Source organism: Syngnathus acus, chromosome 10 (genome assembly GCF_901709675.1).
Source record: "Syngnathus acus chromosome 10, fSynAcu1.2, whole genome shotgun sequence".
Lineage (NCBI taxonomy): Eukaryota > Metazoa > Chordata > Actinopteri > Syngnathiformes > Syngnathidae > Syngnathus > Syngnathus acus.
Genome location: NC_051095.1, coordinates 14806622 through 14824220, shown reverse-complemented (window position 1 = coordinate 14824220; position 17599 = coordinate 14806622). Strand labels below are relative to the sequence as shown.

General features: G+C 40.9%; 2 protein-coding genes across 4 annotated transcripts; one reads left to right on the top strand and one right to left on the bottom strand.

Annotated features, from left to right (window-relative positions):
* Positions 1-38: 38 nt before the first annotated feature.
* On the bottom strand, positions 39-2228 carry pttg1 (PTTG1 regulator of sister chromatid separation, securin). Its single transcript, XM_037263123.1, has 6 exons — positions 2187-2228; positions 1635-1691; positions 1420-1559; positions 626-707; positions 383-544; positions 39-244 (listed from the first exon to the last, which is right to left on the bottom strand). Exons 2-6 carry the CDS (start codon positions 1684-1686, stop codon positions 162-164), a joined length of 519 nt encoding a protein of 172 aa, XP_037119018.1. The 5' UTR covers positions 1687-1691; positions 2187-2228; the 3' UTR covers positions 39-161.
* A 771-nt stretch (positions 2229-2999) lies between these two features.
* On the top strand, positions 3000-17169 carry sept6 (septin 6). Of its 3 annotated transcripts, XM_037263121.1 has the most exons (11): positions 3000-3083; positions 5231-5345; positions 7620-7815; positions 8740-8926; positions 9985-10146; positions 10768-10864; positions 11413-11581; positions 11673-11805; positions 11900-12090; positions 13593-13640; positions 14469-17157. In XM_037263121.1, exons 1-10 carry the CDS (start codon positions 3054-3056, stop codon positions 13594-13596), a joined length of 1284 nt encoding a protein of 427 aa, XP_037119016.1. In that variant the 5' UTR covers positions 3000-3053; the 3' UTR covers positions 13597-13640; positions 14469-17157. The 3 variants fall into 3 exon arrangements, with proteins under 3 accessions (XP_037119016.1, XP_037119015.1, XP_037119014.1); XM_037263120.1 differs by lacking the exon at positions 13593-13640 and having other exon boundaries at positions 16310-17169; XM_037263119.1 differs by lacking the exon at positions 13593-13640.
* The last annotated feature ends 430 nt before the right edge of the window (positions 17170-17599 follow it).

Sequence of the window (17599 nt, the reverse complement as noted above, 5' to 3'; positions counted from 1 at the left end):
AGTATGTCACGTGACCACCAATGGATTGCAAAACCAGGAAGGGCATATCGGTTTTTATTGAACTGCTTTAAAGTGACAAATGCAGACATATAGCAACGATTAAAACGATCAAATATTCAAATAAAAAAACAGAACAGTAGAAGGCTGTATTTGAACATATTTCAGTCAGTGTCAGGCTCAGGGGGGAGCTCTATGGTCAGCTCATCAATCGTTTGGAGGAATGCATCAAACGGAATACAGCCATCTGAAAGAAAATGTATTATGTCACACTAGCCGTTGTTTGAGCCACCTCAGACCTAAGGACATTTGAATTCATGATACAGTGGAACCTCTGAGTTAGGCACTATATGCCTCTGTATGGGATAGTCAATATAATAGTTACCCAAGCGTTGTGGCATTCTTGCAGGTGACAGGCTTGGGAGCAGAGGCAGGTAAAGATCCTGGTCTTCTTCCGAAGGAGGGGGTGCATCTGGAAAAGCCAGACCAGCCAGAGGGAGACTACCGAGAGGAATGAAGTCCTCAGGAACGCTGCATTTCTCAAACTCTGAAAACAGGGAAATACAATCTAAATGCAAATATGCTGCTCTGTTTTTAATTTATACACCGTTTTTGAAAACAGAGTTACCCATTGGATCGTAAGGGAAGAACTTTTCAATCTCTGGATTGTCTTCCTCTTTCTTCTGAACTACATGCATTATTTTGCCTTCCTGGTGGGTGCAAAGGAAAACAAAAACATGCAAGAATAAAACTCAGGTTGGATAGGGTATCTTTAAACTTGTAAACCTTTGATGGGGATTTACAAATGGGAATGTTGGCATTTAAAAGGAACTTTATATAGTAATGCAGCAGAGGAAAAGAAAGCTAGAATTAAAGTTAAAAATTGCTTTTAATTTTGTCGTATAGGTTTTATATATTTTAGTTTTATATTTAGTTTAGAAAAAAAAAAAAAAAGTCTCCACAGTGCCCCATGCAACTCAATGAAGATATGAATTACCTAGATCTGTGAAAACTGAGACATTGGTAAAAGCCCAAGACCTCCAAAAATGTCTTTTGTAGCCAGTTGCTTATGCTAACAGGAAGGTATAATTTTGACTATTTTAAAACTGGGCACTATTTTTGGTCTTTAATAGAGTCATATTTTAATGAACTCAGATTTTATTGAATAATTTTCAACCTTTGGGTGTTCTATCTAAACAGGTTTAGGATGGCAAATTATTGAAAGCTTATTTAAAGTTAAAGCCCTTTGAACAGAACAAGTGAAATTTAAAAAGCCTGCCAACTCCCCCTGGAAAATGTATATGCCAAAAAGGCAGTTTTTTTTAAAGGTTTTAAACAAGACCAATCAGTGCCTTGGGGTTTCCCCCCCCAGTTTCAATACTTTTGTCACTGCTGGAAACACATCACAGATACATCTCCAACCTTGAGCTTCTCCATTTTCATCCCTTGCTTATCGACAACAGGAGTTGACAACTGTGCATTGACAATCCCAAAAGCTTTCCGACCGGTACGCAGAGGGGTCTTCATAGTTTTGGCACTCAGTGGAGTCTTCATGGTCATCTCTGTAAAGATTGCATGGTAAACCAAACATCTCAAAGCAGGGAAACACCAAAAGAATTTTAGCTCAAGTTTTCAACCTGGTATGAAGGTAAGACTTTGATTTTCACGTCCTGCATTGATGTGAGCCATTGTATCTGTAAAGAAAGGCAGACGTTACCATTGAAGTAAATGCTCCATTAGCTGTCAATTAGCACGTGCTTGAAGTTATTGTTATTTTTGGCACGCGTATGATGTTGTAAGCTTTCCAATGTTTGGGCGGTTAACATGCGCAGCAAACACCATCACAAAACAAGAGCGCGAAGCCATACATAGAAGTAAATAAATAAAAATAACTCGAGACATTATTGGTAACGTTACCGTAGTCTTGCTAATGTTTCCAATGTGCAGGCTCCAACCTTGCAACCACAAAGCTGTTTTGGTATGAAGCGTAAACAGACCGCGGCTCCTTTTTAAATTCGCTGCTCTCATGCTATTGGTCGACGTTGCAAACACGGATGTGAAGTCATGAAAATGAATTTACACTTCCGCTACATATTTCTCCACCAAATTAAAAAAGATTTATATAGTTGTTGAATAACCAGACGGAGGGTAATACTTTGTAAACCGAACTCTGTTTATTCATAACTCACTGGTATAGCGCTCAGTAACACTGGTCGATATCACAGGATACTTGAGCGAACGGTCTTGCGCATGCGCAGTACCCAATAACAAATACGGTGGCTGCCAAGGTACAATAACTAAGAAGTGAGCATTACGTGAATGCTCTCCAATAGTGATATAATAAATTATAGTTGCGACAAACCAATCATAATTTGAATTAATACATGAACTCTGTTAATGGTTTGCAGATACGCTTTGCTTGAACATGTTTCGAGATTTACGACTTATTGTAAATGATGCTTGGTGCACATCTGCTACTTTGGCGCTTAAAGCGTTTATGTTAGTCTCCCATTTACGCGCATTACTTACATCTTAGTACAAAAGCGTTCTAGCATAGATAGGGATGAAAAGAAGATTAAAGAGTGCTCTAAGCAGTGACAATAAATAATACATAGTGTGATGGCAATCTAATTTTTTATTAGGCTTTTGGCACCACGCACACGCACGCACTTATTTATTTATTTATTTATTTATTTATCCATCCATCCATCCATTTATCCATCCACTCGGGATGTTCATTCACTGAGGTCCACTGCGAATCGGTGTGGAAGAATCCATTAAAGCCGCTCATAGGGGAGTACTTTAGGGAGTGTTCGATAAAAATGATTGTTCATGATTAATTCAAAATGTAAACGGGATCTATCATAACACAATGCGAAATATATTTGACAACAGCACAAGGTTTTTGCACGACATTGTTTGAGGTAAGTAGATTTGTTTAAATATGTTTTAGCAATGGTATATCCCTAAACAGAAGGCGAGTTTTCGATGTAACCTCAGCTCTTCAGCTTCCCTCGCTCAACTCGTAGACCCTGCTTGGCTAACGGCTATCACCAATGGCGTCCACGGAGATAGCAAGACAAGCGGTGAGTAGCACGTTTTAATTAACCCGCATTAATACAACCATTTCTCTCAGATATTGAAAAGAAAAAAGAAAAAGAAAATGCATCACTGGTAAAATTGTCATTTTGTAAGGAGTGGGTGTGCTAGTCAGTCGCCTCCCTCTGTTGTGTTTTTTGTCATTTTATCGGCAAAATGTCGTGTTGAGATTATGCTAATCTAGAATGGTCAATTTGAAGCTCAATAAGGTTTCATTACCAGTATCAGTACTATTATGTTTCCAGTTCCACCGTTATCTTGGCTTGGTTTGACCCTATTGTTGGTCTAAATTTACAAGTGCCTTATAAAATATCTGTTTTAACCAATGAAATGCTGCGTAAAATGATTAAAAAAAGACGCGCTGTTGTAAAGAGGCCATTCATTTTCAACGCCCCCATTTCAGCGACGCTCCGCTGCTCATTTCCGTTACGTTATCTCAAGCAAGTCAATTCAACTTTCATTCGGGCGTTGTCATGCGTGTGAAAACGGGGAGAACACATTTTTGCTTGATATTTAATTTAACCCTGCAATTTGAGGGGGAAGGGCATGTCTAATGTTACTCCACATATTTTACTGTGGCTGGGTTAAGAAAAAAAAAAACGTCAGACAATGTGCCTAGAATAGCACGTTTCTCTCAGTTTAACATCCCATTCTGTGGCTGACTGGTGTGTGGAACTTGGCTGCGGGTGTCTTGAAAGGCAGGAAGGGGTTTTAGGAATGCTGCATTTCCAACCCTGGACGTGTGTACTGTGTAGTCGTTTTGGGTTGCAAAGCGAACCTAAATGACACAATTGTGTACAGCAGATTTTGAGTATTAATCTTTATTGTTAACCTGAAAGTGTGAATTTGAGAAAATCATCCTATTTCCTGAGCTAGACAAATTATTGTTATCAAACAAGTGAATATACTTTCAATATTGTTTGTCCAAAGAGCTCAGTCATTTTTACACCTCCATGCAGCAGCTCTATGAATCCAATTTCAGCCCTCTAAATAATCAATTGTCTTTTTCACCAATTGGCCTTCCCTTGGAATGTTTTGGCTGTCAAAGCTGGGAGCACATAGCTGAGCAGCGCTTATGTTATGATAGGATGCATAATGGCTGCTTGCTTTGCCTTCTAATCTAAATTCTTTGCAGTTTTTGATGTCGTAGGTTGCAGGAAAAGGTTGCCTAACCACCTCTACCGTCCACACAAACACCCACACATGCTTCAAGTGAGATTTCTGCACTTGTTTCCGAGAGACACCACATGCAATATAATACAATGCTCATTGGCTTGTTTATCAGCATCAACGTCACAATCGTATTTACACATAATGACCATAACATTATTCAAAGACTGTAATTCCAGTACAGGTTCAAGTGGCCAATTTTGATTTAATGTCTTTGTGTGAACTTTTTCCCATATAGGTTACATAGCACATAAGTGACACATTACACAAGCGTCAACATTAACTTCACAAGTGTCAACAGCAGGAAGTGAAAACTCAGAATCAAACAATAATGTATAAATAAGGTCATGAGTAAACGTTACACAGAATTCTGTTGCCCCTCCCCCATTGTTTTAAATGAGAGTAACTCTCCACATTACTCAGCTGGCTGGCATGTATTTTGCTTATTCAAGTATGAATGCATCTCCAATGTAGCACCTTATAACCATAATCACAGTGCATCCTAATATTGCGGTGGAATTTTTTGTTGTGAAGTAGGAGAAGTGTGGAGAAGTAGACCACATCATACTAAGCTCTTTCCAGCTCTGAGGTTTTGACCCGTTCACATAACAAGACAAGGAGGCCAAAATGTTAGAACCCTTGATAAGATCTGCAACACCTCTTGGCATCATTTGCAGACAGCAGTGAACATCTCATGAGGTTGTTTCAGTGTTCCTAAAACTGTGGCCTATGCGCATGTATTATCTAAAATTGCGAGCCATGTGAAATGACCAATAATATATACAGTACAAACTTGCTCTGCGCTATCCTGGTGCGGGTAGAAAGTCCAGGAAACAGGAAGTCGGCAGCAGAAATACTTTACAGAGCAGACGCTAACAATAATTAATCACGTGTGATAGAAAGGATGTTAATCTTTTGTAACATGGTGTTTGCTTAACATTTTTCTGTCATTTATTGTGTTTAGGGTGAAGGTGCCCGTGCCGTACCTCTCGCTGGCCATGTTGGCTTCGACAGCATGCCTGACCAGCTGGTCAACAAATCTGTCAATCATGGATTTTGCTTCAACATCCTCTGCGTTGGTGAGTCTGTTGTATATGAACAACAGAATGACAAATCAGCATCACGCTTGCTATTTGAACAGTATGGACTGGGCGATGTATTGTTATTTTATCGATATCTAGACAAGGACATTCAGTATATTAATAATGAAAATTAAAACAATGATGTGGCCTTTCCATGCATGCCCAGCTCTGACCAATCAACCACATAACTCCTTTCAAGTTTGTCGACAGCTCAAGCTAGCCAGCGGCAGCGGTCCCTGCCTAGCCGGTCCATTCGGTTGAATGAGAGCGAGTCTCATCTTTCAATATTTTCACACTTTCTTCACGATTATCGCCTACGTACCATTTCTGTAACAGCCAGTTTGTTGCTCGAATTACATCTTTTTGGGGATGAAGAAAAGTGATATAATACAATGTATTGCGTGCAATGCTATACAATCGCTCCGTTTGCATCGCAGGGTTAGGGGTGTGCAGGGTTGATTGGCCAACTGTTGTTTTTTGTGATGGTCGGGTTAGGTTTGGCACCATAGTTTTCTGTGCAGTGAATCTTTTTTTTTTTTTTTGTGTCTTGTCTGTCACACACACACATTCACACCGTCATATGCGGGAATTGAATTCACAGTGTCGGCACACAAGACAGGCAAGTGCACCCCTACACAAGTGCTGTGAATCTTAGCACAAAAGCTACGTAATGTGTCAAGCCACACATGCGTGGACAAAGTACGCAACAACACACTCGTACGCATGTAAACACTTCTCTTATTTATCTTTAAATTACACTTTATAAATTGCTGACTCAATATGGATGACTGTCAGTAAGTTCAAATGAAAACTGATAAATATTTAGCATTTCTTTGAAAATGCTTCGTTTTCACTGACCCTATAGAAATATTGTTATAGAGATACCTGGCATAAACATCAACACAGGAAATGTTTTCGCTATTCTCCAGCCCAAATGTGGGCTGTGGTTATATTTCAATGTGGTTTTTGACATTAGAACTAACAGTTTTGGTGTGGATATGAGTGTAGTCGCAGCGGTGCGCAAACATTTTGAGTTGTACTCTGAGTATCTCATAGGTCAAGCTCTGTTAAATGTGCCGCTGCTTCTATTTAACAATGGGTGACTGTCTACGCCGAGAGAGTCAAACAACAGCGGCTGTTTTGTATCCATTCCGCACGCACTAAGCGCATCCTCTGGAAATCTGTTTTTGTTGAATTCTCTTGATCACTGTTAATTTCTCTGTCTTTTGTGGCATGTTTGCTTTGGCTTTGATTTGCTATGAATTAGTTATGATTGCAAATTTTTTGTGTCAATCCCAAAAAGCTCTTTGTGGCAGCAAAATGACATTGGAAGATAACTGTTCATCAATTTTCCATGGCGCATGTTCTCATTTGAGACACGGGCTACTGGAGCCTGTCCCATATGTACTCTGTACGAGTAATCTGGCTTTGGCCAAGAGGCTGGGTTATACACCCTTTACTGGTCACCAGTCAGTCACAGGAGACAAGACGAACCACCGATCGCACTTAAATTCATGAAAAATTTAGAGTCTTAAATCAACCTTACCTAAGATGTTTTTTGGAATTTGTTAGGAAGATAGACTCCCAACGACACCTCTTAAAAGTATGAAATCTTCACGATCACATAATATAAGATAGAAGATTTCCTTCTAGTGTCTATATTTCCCTTGCAGATTTTTGCACAAATATAAAATTGCGGCAGCGATGTAAGAATTGGAGTTGCGGTTTAAAAATGTTTTGAGGGAAAATGGTGCGATATCTTACCAAAGTGGGCCGACATTGATGGCAGGTCAGGCTGTGAAGAATTAAAAATAGACGGAGCTTGCTGACTGAGTCATCTGACTGCCTCCAAGATAAATGAACATCACTACAGTATACAAGCCGCTCGCTAACTCTGTGCTTTTCTTTGGGTATGGATGTGTAGTATAAGCCTTCTCTGAAATAAATGGGCATCTGGTGTGTCATCTGATTGTAATGAAAAAGAAATACACTACATCTTTACAAGATTGTTGCTCTCCGCCAAGGCCTGACAATGGCTTACCAGACACCACTAGACACTATCATACATACAAACCTCCATAAACCCTTTTTATACTGTCTGTTGAAGATGGAAATGTTCTGCCTTTTTTTTTCCTTTTCACTTTTCTGTAAAAAAAAATAGGGACAAAATATCTCTGTTATAGCTTTGAGGCTGTGTCCCTGTGAAAAGACACTTCAGATCATACCCACCTCGTCTATACGTGTGTGAATTTTCGTCATCCTGTTGTCCAGGTGAGACGGGTCTGGGCAAGTCTACCTTGATGGACACGCTGTTCAACACCAAGTTTGAGGGCGAGCCCACCCAGCACAACCAGCCTGGGGTGACGCTCAAGTCCAACACCTACGAACTGCAGGAGAGCAACGTGCGCCTCAAGCTCACTGTCGTCAACACAGTGGGCTTTGGAGACCAGATTAATAAAGAAGACAGGTGTGTTCCATGTAGATCAGTGGTTCCCAAACTTTTGCAGGCTGGCGCCCCCTTTGGCTCCCCAGTGAATTCCTAGCGCCCCCCCCCCCCCCAAGGCATTTATATAAATAAATAATACATTTATATAAATAAATAAATAATACATTAATAATATCATTACCAATACGTTGAATTAGTGGGAGCACTGAGTTTGTTTCTCAGAAACGAGCCGGTCCCATCTAGACGTAATCGGAGACAATGACACCCGAAGTGATTTAAGGTTTGTCTTTTATTGCAGGATGCTTGGTCTCCATGTGTTGAAGCAGTTTTGAATGCTTCACTGCCTGGTTAGTTAGCCTGTCGCCACATATTAGCTTTGCGGGCTCGACTGGGGAAACATGTCACGTGACCGGGACGAGTGTCTTGACCTGAATTAATTGATCGTCGATAAAAAAAAAAAAATTCTGTGCGGCTTGGCGGCCCGGTACCAAGTGACCCACGGACCGGTACCGGTCCGCGGCCCGGTGGTTGGGGACCACTGCCCTAACCAGCTCAACACAACACAACACGGCGCGTTCTGGCGAGTCCCCAATTTCATGTTGACTTGAACTCAAGATGATGTTGACCGCCAGAATGCGGTTTTTATTATAAGATAAAATTCTGAACATTACAAGCTTGAAATTACAAACCTGAGCTTTTGCTTTTGTAGTCTATGCTGTCGGATCTGACTGGGCCAGAGCGGCGTGTTGTGTACAAATCGACTACCGCCCCCCTACCGCCCCTTTCTTCCTCACCGCCCCCCCAGATCTTTCCACCGCCCCCAGGGGGGCGGTACCGCCCACTTTGGGAACCACTGATGTAGATGCAGCTATTCTGTGGATAATAAAAATCTAAATAATTCTTCCCCCTCCAAACCCATAAACCTTTGCTGTTTTCCCCCACCAGCTACAAGTCCATTGTGGAATTCATTGATGCCCAGTTTGAAGCATATCTCCAAGAGGAGCTGAAGATAAAGCGCACGCTTCACAGCTACCACGACACTCGCATCCACGCTTGCCTTTACTTCATTGCTCCCACGGGCCACTCGCTCAAATCCCTTGACCTGGTCACTATGAAGAAGCTTGACAGCAAGGTGAGCGCCAGATTCATGTTGGTCACATTACTGCTTGTTTACTATCTCCCTAATTCTATTTCAAGTCGTGTTTAGTGCCTTAAACGAGCACTGATACAATTATTCGACTTCTACGCAAGAGGCATACCTGTTTCCCTGCCCCAAAAGCGATAAAAAGCAGTAGAAATGTAATTCCCTCTCAAACTGCAGGTGCACAAAAATGAATGAAGAACAATGTAGCGTGATCATTATTTTGAAAATATTTCATAATAATAATTAAAACATTTATTTTATCGTTCGATCCCTCAAATAAATAGTGCAGATTTTTTTTCCCCAACACAAAGATCTATTAACAGAAAAATCTGCAATATAGTGGGACAACATGTAAAGTGAACCACGACATAGAGGGGATTACTACATTCATTGTTGTTGGATTAAGTTTGAATCCCCTGTGCAGTAGTATTGTAAGTGCGATTAAGAAAAATACATTTTGTGTACAATAGTATTTGTGTGTCAATGCTTCTCTATTGCGTTGAGCATGGCTAGAAGTATGTAGGACGTCACGGTTCACCAACCTTAAGCGAGGCCTTCTGCCTGCATGCAGACGCATCAGTGTCAGTCATCTGAGAAAAGTAGTCAACTCTGTGTGACTACTGTCTATTTTGTGCGAGATGCTCGTTTGCATGGAGCCCCACGAGCCATCGGACCTGAGCGGCTGCGCCCTGCGACAAACACAGCCATGCTGCCTTACTCTTTTACAAGATTTAACGTCAAACTAAAAAGAGTGGTAGTTTCATAAACCAGTGGATGCTGCTCACCCTGCTTTGAAGGTTCACTGTCTGACAAGAAAAAAAGCATGCTAGAAAGCAGGCATGTGGATGGGGAAGTCAGGTTTTACATCACCTACTGTTGTGTTTGACTGTTGACGCAACATGCGGCCAAAACGGTACCACTTGTAATTCAGTAGTAACAAGGCGCCTTTTTATTTTCGTGAGAAACAAGCTGAATTATATTTGGCTACACCCCTCAATGTTGTCCCTTTTATAATAGCGACTGCACTGTCTTCTCTCACCCGGTAGGTGAACATTATCCCAATCGTTGCCAAGTCCGACGCCATCTCCAAAAGTGAACTGGCCAAGTTCAAGATCAAAATTACCAGTGAGCTGGTCAGCAATGGCGTGCAGATCTACCAGTTCCCCACTGACGACGAGTCAGTCGCCGAGATCAACTCCACCATGAACGTAAGCCCCACAGATGCATTTTAGAATGTGGAGAGGTGACGTGACGTCTGTGATCGTGCAAGATCTCAGTGAGCCGCCCCGCGTGTCGTCGTCAATGCAGTCAGCCAGCTCAGAGCTTACAGTGTGGAAAAATGGTCTCTTCTTTCTCACATGATCAAAACATGTCAAGGAAGAGCTGGCTTCACTGCTTGTGTTGAGTGTGCGTTTGTAAAGGCTGAGGCATTGTGTGTGTTTGTATGCGAGCACATGAGTGAAAGAAGAAACACACTCAAATCTGGGAGTAGGTCTGGATGAGTACAGCATTTTTCCTCTCAGGCTATTTCTCGACAAATGGGTATTTTTCAAGTGCAAAGGGGGCTCTTGATGCAGGATTCTTATTTTGTCTTTTCCAGATTGTCCTGTGAACTTGTCATGCGCAAGATGTTGCAAGCATTAGTTGATGATTTTTTTTTTTTCGCGTGGTGTAAACAAAGATAATTTAAAACCACCAGCGTACGCACCGGCACAAGCATTCATCTTATCTAGTAACACTGAAATGACTTGTTTTTACAGTCAGCTTTGTTTGGGTTTTTCACTGAAGCTGGCAGTGGACCAACGCTCATGTCTCGTTCAACTCTACAGAGTCATTTGCCCTTTGCCGTGGTGGGCAGCACGGAGGAGGTGAAGATCGGCAACAAGATGGTGAAGGCCCGCCAGTATCCCTGGGGCACAGTGCAGGGTAAGTCAGCTTCACTTCCTGCCTCGCCGGACATGCTCTCTGCCGCTCGTCCCTGCCACCTGACTGACCCTGCCGCCCGTTTCCTCCTACGGCTTGCACAACCTCATTCAGCACGCTGAACTGTTACAGCACATGACACTAATGGACTTTCAATTGATTTTAATTGACTTGTTGAGGAATCCATAGCGATGAGTTGAAAGCACCACGCTAGTTTAGTAGCCTTTTGGAACATGTGAAATTTGAGGCAAAGTTCCTGTTTTAAGCATGAATTCAGAGGTCTTGCTTCTTTTTATAACATTCACCCTCTTCAGAGTTTACGGCATCATGCATAAACCACACACTTCTTGTTATTGTTATGTCAATTCAATTCAACCTGTCGCACCTTTTGTTTAAGCCATTTTTTATATAAACCTCCAAGATAACTAATGCTCTATTTTCTGCACTGATTTGTGAAAAGAGTTTTAAGGTGTGAAAAGCGTTTTAAAAGCTGCAAATCATTACGAATCTGTAGTTCTTCATGCTCCATTTATTCGACGTGTCTCCTACAGTGGAGAACGAGAATCACTGTGACTTTGTCAAATTGCGAGAAATGCTGATCCGAGTCAACATGGAGGATCTGCGGGAGCAGACGCATACGCGTCATTACGAGCTGTACCGCCGTTGCAAGTTGGAGGAGATGGGCTTCAAGGACACGGACCCCGACAGCAAGCCCTTCAGGTAGCAGACGCAAGGCACCTTTCTCCTTTTTTTTTTTTCCCATCTCGAGTTGAGCCCTTCATCAACTCTCATCTCTTTTTTGCCGTGCTAGCCTCCAGGAAACGTATGAAGCAAAGAGGAACGAGTTCATGGGCGAGCTGCAAAAGAAGGAAGAAGAAATGCGGCAAATGTTCGTTCAGCGGGTCAAAGAAAAAGAGGCGGAACTCAAAGAAGCAGAGAAAGAGGTTGGTGTTGTTAGCCCGCCGCCAGCGCCATCTTGCAGGGCTCTTGTCACAGTATTATTATTCTTGTATTTCACGCATCTTCTTTGTTACATAGCTGCACGAGAAATTTGACCGCTTAAAAAAGCTGCACCAGGACGAGAAAAAGAAGCTGGAGGACAAGAAGAAGTCCCTGGACGATGAGCTCAACACGTTCAAACAGAAAAAGACTGCCACTGAGCTCTTGCAGAATCAAGCCCAGCAGGCCGGGGGCTCCACCACGCTCAAGCGGGACAAAGAGAAGAAGAAGTAAGTGTCTCCATTGTAACATCCCCACTTGAAAGAGGTGTTTGAATTCAACTTAAAGGTGTCGAGGTCAGGGCTTGATGCTGCTTCATACACTCCTTAAAATCGGAAACAGCAGAAAGATTGTGTGAGGTATTCAGATTCAAGGGCAACTAAAGCATCTAACGGTTTCTAACCCATATCCAATTGAAATATTTATTGATTCAGAAGTGTGTCCTAATACATGTGTCCATGTAGTCCTAATACATGTGTCCATGTAGTCTCTTAATGTAGTTAGTGGATATCCAATTTAGAACGGTTTAATTTTAACGAGCCCCTCTCACGTCACAGCGTCCTCAGTGTGCCTTCTTTGTCTCTGCTCATTAACAAGAAGCCTGGGATTTGTCCTATTTTAATCCACACTCTAGATTTTTCATTGCCTCCTGAAGCTTTCATGTAAGAGCACATTTATTCCCACATCAGCAGAAAGCTGACTTGCTCTGAATACCTCGCCACAATAAATGTTGCTCATGTCCCAAAGCACATCATAAACTTAACTACTTCCATCTGATTTGTGCAAGCAGATGCTGATAGTCACCTCAATGTTTCCTTTTAACTATTTTTCTCCTTTCCCATGTGTGATTTGTTTGCATATGTTTTTGTAATGTTTGCTAAGCTAATTGAACCACATGAACTCAAGGATCATTTCTGCAGTTTCATTGACGCTGATGTGACTGCTGTGTGTGTATTAGCAAAGGAAGAAAACACTTGCACTGAGAAGGCACCTTTCTGCTGCTTTTAACCTTCTCACCAAATAATTTCTCTTTCTAAGTATCAGAAGGAATATACATCTTCACTGCTCTTAAGCACTCACTCCCCAATTTCTTATTTGTACAGGAAAACCTCTAGAGTTGAATGGCTCTTAAGTCGTACAAGAGATTGGTTTAATAAACCATTAACTATCAACAATTGGTCGATTGCTGGGAGTTGAGTATGTCCTGCAGCGATTCGCAAATTGTCAGGAAAACCATTGGTGTTTAAGCTCGAAGTCACACATGCCATCACGCAAGGCACAACTTTTTGTAGGCTTCTAGTGCCGTTTTTTTGTGACACAAATTCCAAAAACCACCCAACCTTATCAAAGAATGGTAACAAAAGGTTGAGAGGAAAAGAATCTCAAAATACAAAATCCTACAATTGTTGAATTCAGAATTTAACCCCAAACTTTCTGAAGGAAAGCATTATCCTCAGAGTCATGAGTAAGCTGGAAACTATCACAGCTGACTTCTGGCGACATCAGGACAAGTCTGCCGTCAATCACAGTCTAAATGTCAATCATAGCCAAACAACCATCTCAGTGTCCCGGAATGGGTTACATTTGACCTTAAAGGTTTTTCTGTACATACAATTTGTGTTCTGGTACATCTTTCCCACAGGTCACACTTACTGAGTGCTGCTTGTAGTGTTAATGTCAATGTGTGAGTGCATGTACGTATCACCCATGTTGCACCCATCCTATTTTCCAGTTAACTGTTCCTACATTTGATGCATGCTGCTTAAGGCACCCCGTCCTGGTAAGACCTGACCTGTCAGCCTACAATTGAATCAAACATCAACTCACCATAAAGCTCTTCGTGTAAACTGACGGCGTCTATCGCCCACAGGCCAGCTTCTAAATCAGAGTTTATCATCTCGTCGTTCCATCTGTCCTCCTCGGGTTCACAAAAGACTCATTTTTGTGGAGATGCCCTTCTCTGCCCGCCCCTGCCTTTCCCACAAAGAGCCCTTTAAAAGAGTCTTGCCAGAAAGGCGAGCAGTTTTGTTTAAGGATTCTCCGCCAAGCACACAAACACAAACAAAGGCTGACGAGAGAGACAGATGTTAAGGCCCTCGGCCTTTGAGGAAAACTGAAAGAACTGAAGAAACATGTCATGTTCTGTAGAGCAGCAGTCCCCAAACGCTGTTGGACAAAGGGTCATTTGGTTATGGACCACATAGAAAGACTGACTTCAATAAATTTGATTGATCATCAGAGCCTGAATGTGATTACAGGCTTCGCAAAAGTCTTCGCCACCTGGAGTGGTGCTCTGAATTAAAAATATAGAAAGAGCACAGAACTGCTACTAATTACAACAAATAATTAAGCTTAGCCCGAGTTGCACATTTAATAATTTGTCTTTATTTGCTTCTTTGCCGATCTGTCAAAATAATTCCTTATGTCAAAGCAGTCTGTGGCACAAAACGTTTGGGGATCTCTCCTGTAGGCAACTCTAGAGGAGCCCAAAATGAGATGTGGCGCTTCAGATCTCCTCTGATTGCCAGCTGGCCATTAATGATGATGTCACACTGATGTTACGCGTGTATGCAACAAAGCAGTAATGGCCCTTCTCTCTTATTTCCAGAGAAGGATTCCTGTAGAAAAGTGCTTCCTTGTGGCCACGCTGCTGTGAATGATCATCCCTTACAGTCAACCCTTCCCCAATGTCCCTACAAACCCCCCCCCCCCCCAAACTGCCCTCACCCCTGGGCGTTGCTCACTTGGACTCCTTTTTAAATGCACCACTCTAATTATGATGTTTATTTTTTTGTATACAACATACATTCCACTCATGGTTAGGTTTTCTATGTAGCAACTCTCTTGCATGGTGTGTGGCGTGCGCTTTTTATTTTCCAAATTAACACACATGACCTTGTTGTGATGGGGAGAAATGAAGCAAAGCTCAAGCGAAACACACCTCACACATGGCCTGAAAAGAACAAATACAGTCAAAGCTTCATATTTAAATACGAGAGGTCAGAATTTAATGACTTGTGGATTATTTTTTTAGTGAGTGGGGGGTAAGTCGGCAACATGGAAGTATGCTAGTAGTTGAAAAGTACCATTGCTACTGATTAATGTATACTGTACAAATAAATACTGTAAAAAGGCTTCACGTAATTACATCGTGTAGACTTTGCAAATCGTCGCAATGTTGCAAGAGAAAAGGTTTTATAAGACAAAAGTCACATGATGAGGAAAAAAAATCATAGTTCTCAGACAAAGTGGGAATTTTACAAGAAACAAGTTGCAATATAACGAGAAAACAGGAATAAATCATGTATGAGAAAAGTCGTAATATCAGAACAAAATTGTAATGTTAAGGCATAGAAAGTATGACTTTTTTTCCCCTCCAATTTTCACTTAATTTTCTAAAAATGACACGTTTTCTCATAATTGGTGGCTGCTCGAACAATGATAGATATGATTATGCAAAAGTCGAAACAAAGCACAGCTATTCTTGGCGAAAGTAAAAAAAATATTGTTCAACGCCAGCTCAGTGCGTAAAGACAACTTAGCAGGTGAGCTATTAAAGCTTCTGAACCTACTACTCAACTCATGCTGTTTTGCCATCATCGTAAATCCAGTGGCCCTAACAGACTACAGTAATCGCAGACATGTGTTTCGCTTGGACTTCCCTTTTTGCCACTTCTCCCCATACCTCATTGACTGTCATGATTTGTATTAGCTGTCACATTTGCACTTTTTCTTTTTTTACACAAATGTGATGAAATATATACATTTATGTATGTTGTCAGTGCAATTGGTATTCTTTTTTGTTTGTTTCTGCGTGTTTTTATAATGGCACATTTCAAAGTCAGTGGTCATGTTTGGACTGGTTTTTAAAGTTATTCGTCTATAGGGGAAATAAAGGCACCAACATGTTAGAACAGAATCTTGTTTATGCTTAGTAATTTATATGATCATTTACGGTTGGTCTCTCTCGCAAGAGCAATGACCTTGCCCTGTAATGTAGTATCTCAGTTTACTGGTTTGTGTGTATTTCCTTTGCAGTACTCCGTGGCTCTGCACTGAGTAGGTCCCCAGCTTAAAGGGACTGTCCTCAAGTGCCATCAGTTTTTTGTGGGTCTCTCTTGCTCTGTCTCTCTCGCCCTTCTTTCTCACTTTATTTTTGTAATACATTGTACTGTTTTCCCCCCCACTGTTCTTTTAATTCCCTCTTTGCCACCACTTGGACTTTTTCCCACTTAGATGAGATGGAGATTTGCACACTTGCTTTTTTAAAATTTTTTTTTTTATATACTTTAGGAATAGCAAAACATTTGCACAGATTCACTCAATGTTGTCATTTTCTCCCACCTTTTGAATTTGACTGCATTCTAACCAAACTTTTTCCTCGATACCAGATGCATTTCTACTGCATTTCTCTAACATCTGCATCTTTCTTTGTCTTTCTCGTTGTAGCTTCTTTTAATGTGTCTTGACCATCTGAAGAGGGCCACGACAGCTTCGGCAACAACTAAGCACTATTTACCTCTTCTGTCCCCTCCTGCTATATTAACCTGTTTTTAAAATAGATATTTTTCTTCTCTCCCATTACATCATCTCCTTTTGTCAAATGTGGACTTTTGTGGACTCGCATGGTATCTCTGACCCACTTTGTGACAATGAACCATGGGTGGGGAACCTACAGCATTTGCTGAAGAACTAAAATTCAAAAGATCCCACCATTTACACCCCCAAAAAATGCTCAAAAGAAATATTCAATAACTAATGGAAAAAGTTCCCCACTTCTGATCTTAAGCACAGGCTGAATGGGTAGGTTTGACAGTTTAAATATAATTGTCTTCATGTTAATTAAAAGCCTCTGCAAACTATGGTAGGATGAGGGCATGTTAACTTAAACATGACTTAAAAAGTATAATTTGTACACTGTAAAAAAATAAAAAATAAAAAACACCAAATTGAAGTCATTACTATGCCAAAGCAATATAAAAAATATTGGCACTTCTTTTGATGCTGCCCATGTTTACATGCCACTGTTGAATACCATGGAGGTCACATGTATAGGCCTTTTGTGCTTTAATATTCTCCAGCCTTCTGTATTCTATATTTTGCATGGATTTATAAAACAATTTCTTTACTGTTGTCACCTGCTTGTTTTCAATCCAAAATAATAATTTTACTGTTTCCTCCAAATATGGTGCAAATCATGAGTGAATATGTTAAGTCCTATCATTTCAGTTCCTTTGTTGCCAAATAATGTATGATGGAGTTGAACCCAGATGGGTGTATTAAAAAAAAAAAAAGAATACCTGTGCATTTATATAATTTATAAGGATATATTTTGTGTATTGAAGTGGATTGAAGACTTGTTTATGACCTAAGCTCTTGGTTGGTGCAAAGTACCGTAACATTTTTGGTGTCCGAAGAATTTTTTTTCTAATATCCATCCATCATGTCAGAAACCCTCAACCACTCGAATAAATCAATATTTCGTATTAAGTTTGATTACATTGATGTACATTTTCAATAAAAAATAAATAAACCAAGAACGTGACATTTTTTGTCATAATTTAATTGCTCATGACAAATACATCCAATTCTTTCAAGTTTTTGTTTGATTTATGCTTTAAAACAAAATTTGGAGTAAAGTACATTTTTACAAATGTATTTGCTGCGCTAGGGTCCAGCACGTCGCGACCACCGTGAGTATAAAGCGGCTCGGAAGATGAATGAGTGAATATTTGTAAC

What these genes read in the sequence shown, in the direction of transcription:
- pttg1 (XM_037263123.1), bottom strand. Translation starts at nt 1,686, where the DNA reads ATGGCTCACATCAATGCAGGACGTGAAAATCAAAGTCTTACCTTCATA. An exon ending in CTTCCCTTACGATCCAATGG is followed by an intron (nt 545 to 625) that starts GTAACTCTGTTT and finishes CCCTGTTTTCAG; the next exon opens with AGTTTGAGAAATGCAGCGTT. An exon ending in AAGAATGCCACAACGCTTGG is followed by an intron (nt 245 to 382) that starts GTAACTATTATA and finishes ATTTTCTTTCAG; the next exon opens with ATGGCTGTATTCCGTTTGAT.
- sept6 (XM_037263119.1), top strand. Translation starts at nt 3,054, where the DNA reads ATGGCGTCCACGGAGATAGCAAGACAAGCG. An exon ending in CCCGACAGCAAGCCCTTCAG is followed by an intron (nt 11,582 to 11,672) that starts GTAGCAGACGCA and finishes TTGCCGTGCTAG; the next exon opens with CCTCCAGGAAACGTATGAAG. An exon ending in TCAAAGAAGCAGAGAAAGAG is followed by an intron (nt 11,806 to 11,899) that starts GTTGGTGTTGTT and finishes TTTGTTACATAG; the next exon opens with CTGCACGAGAAATTTGACCG.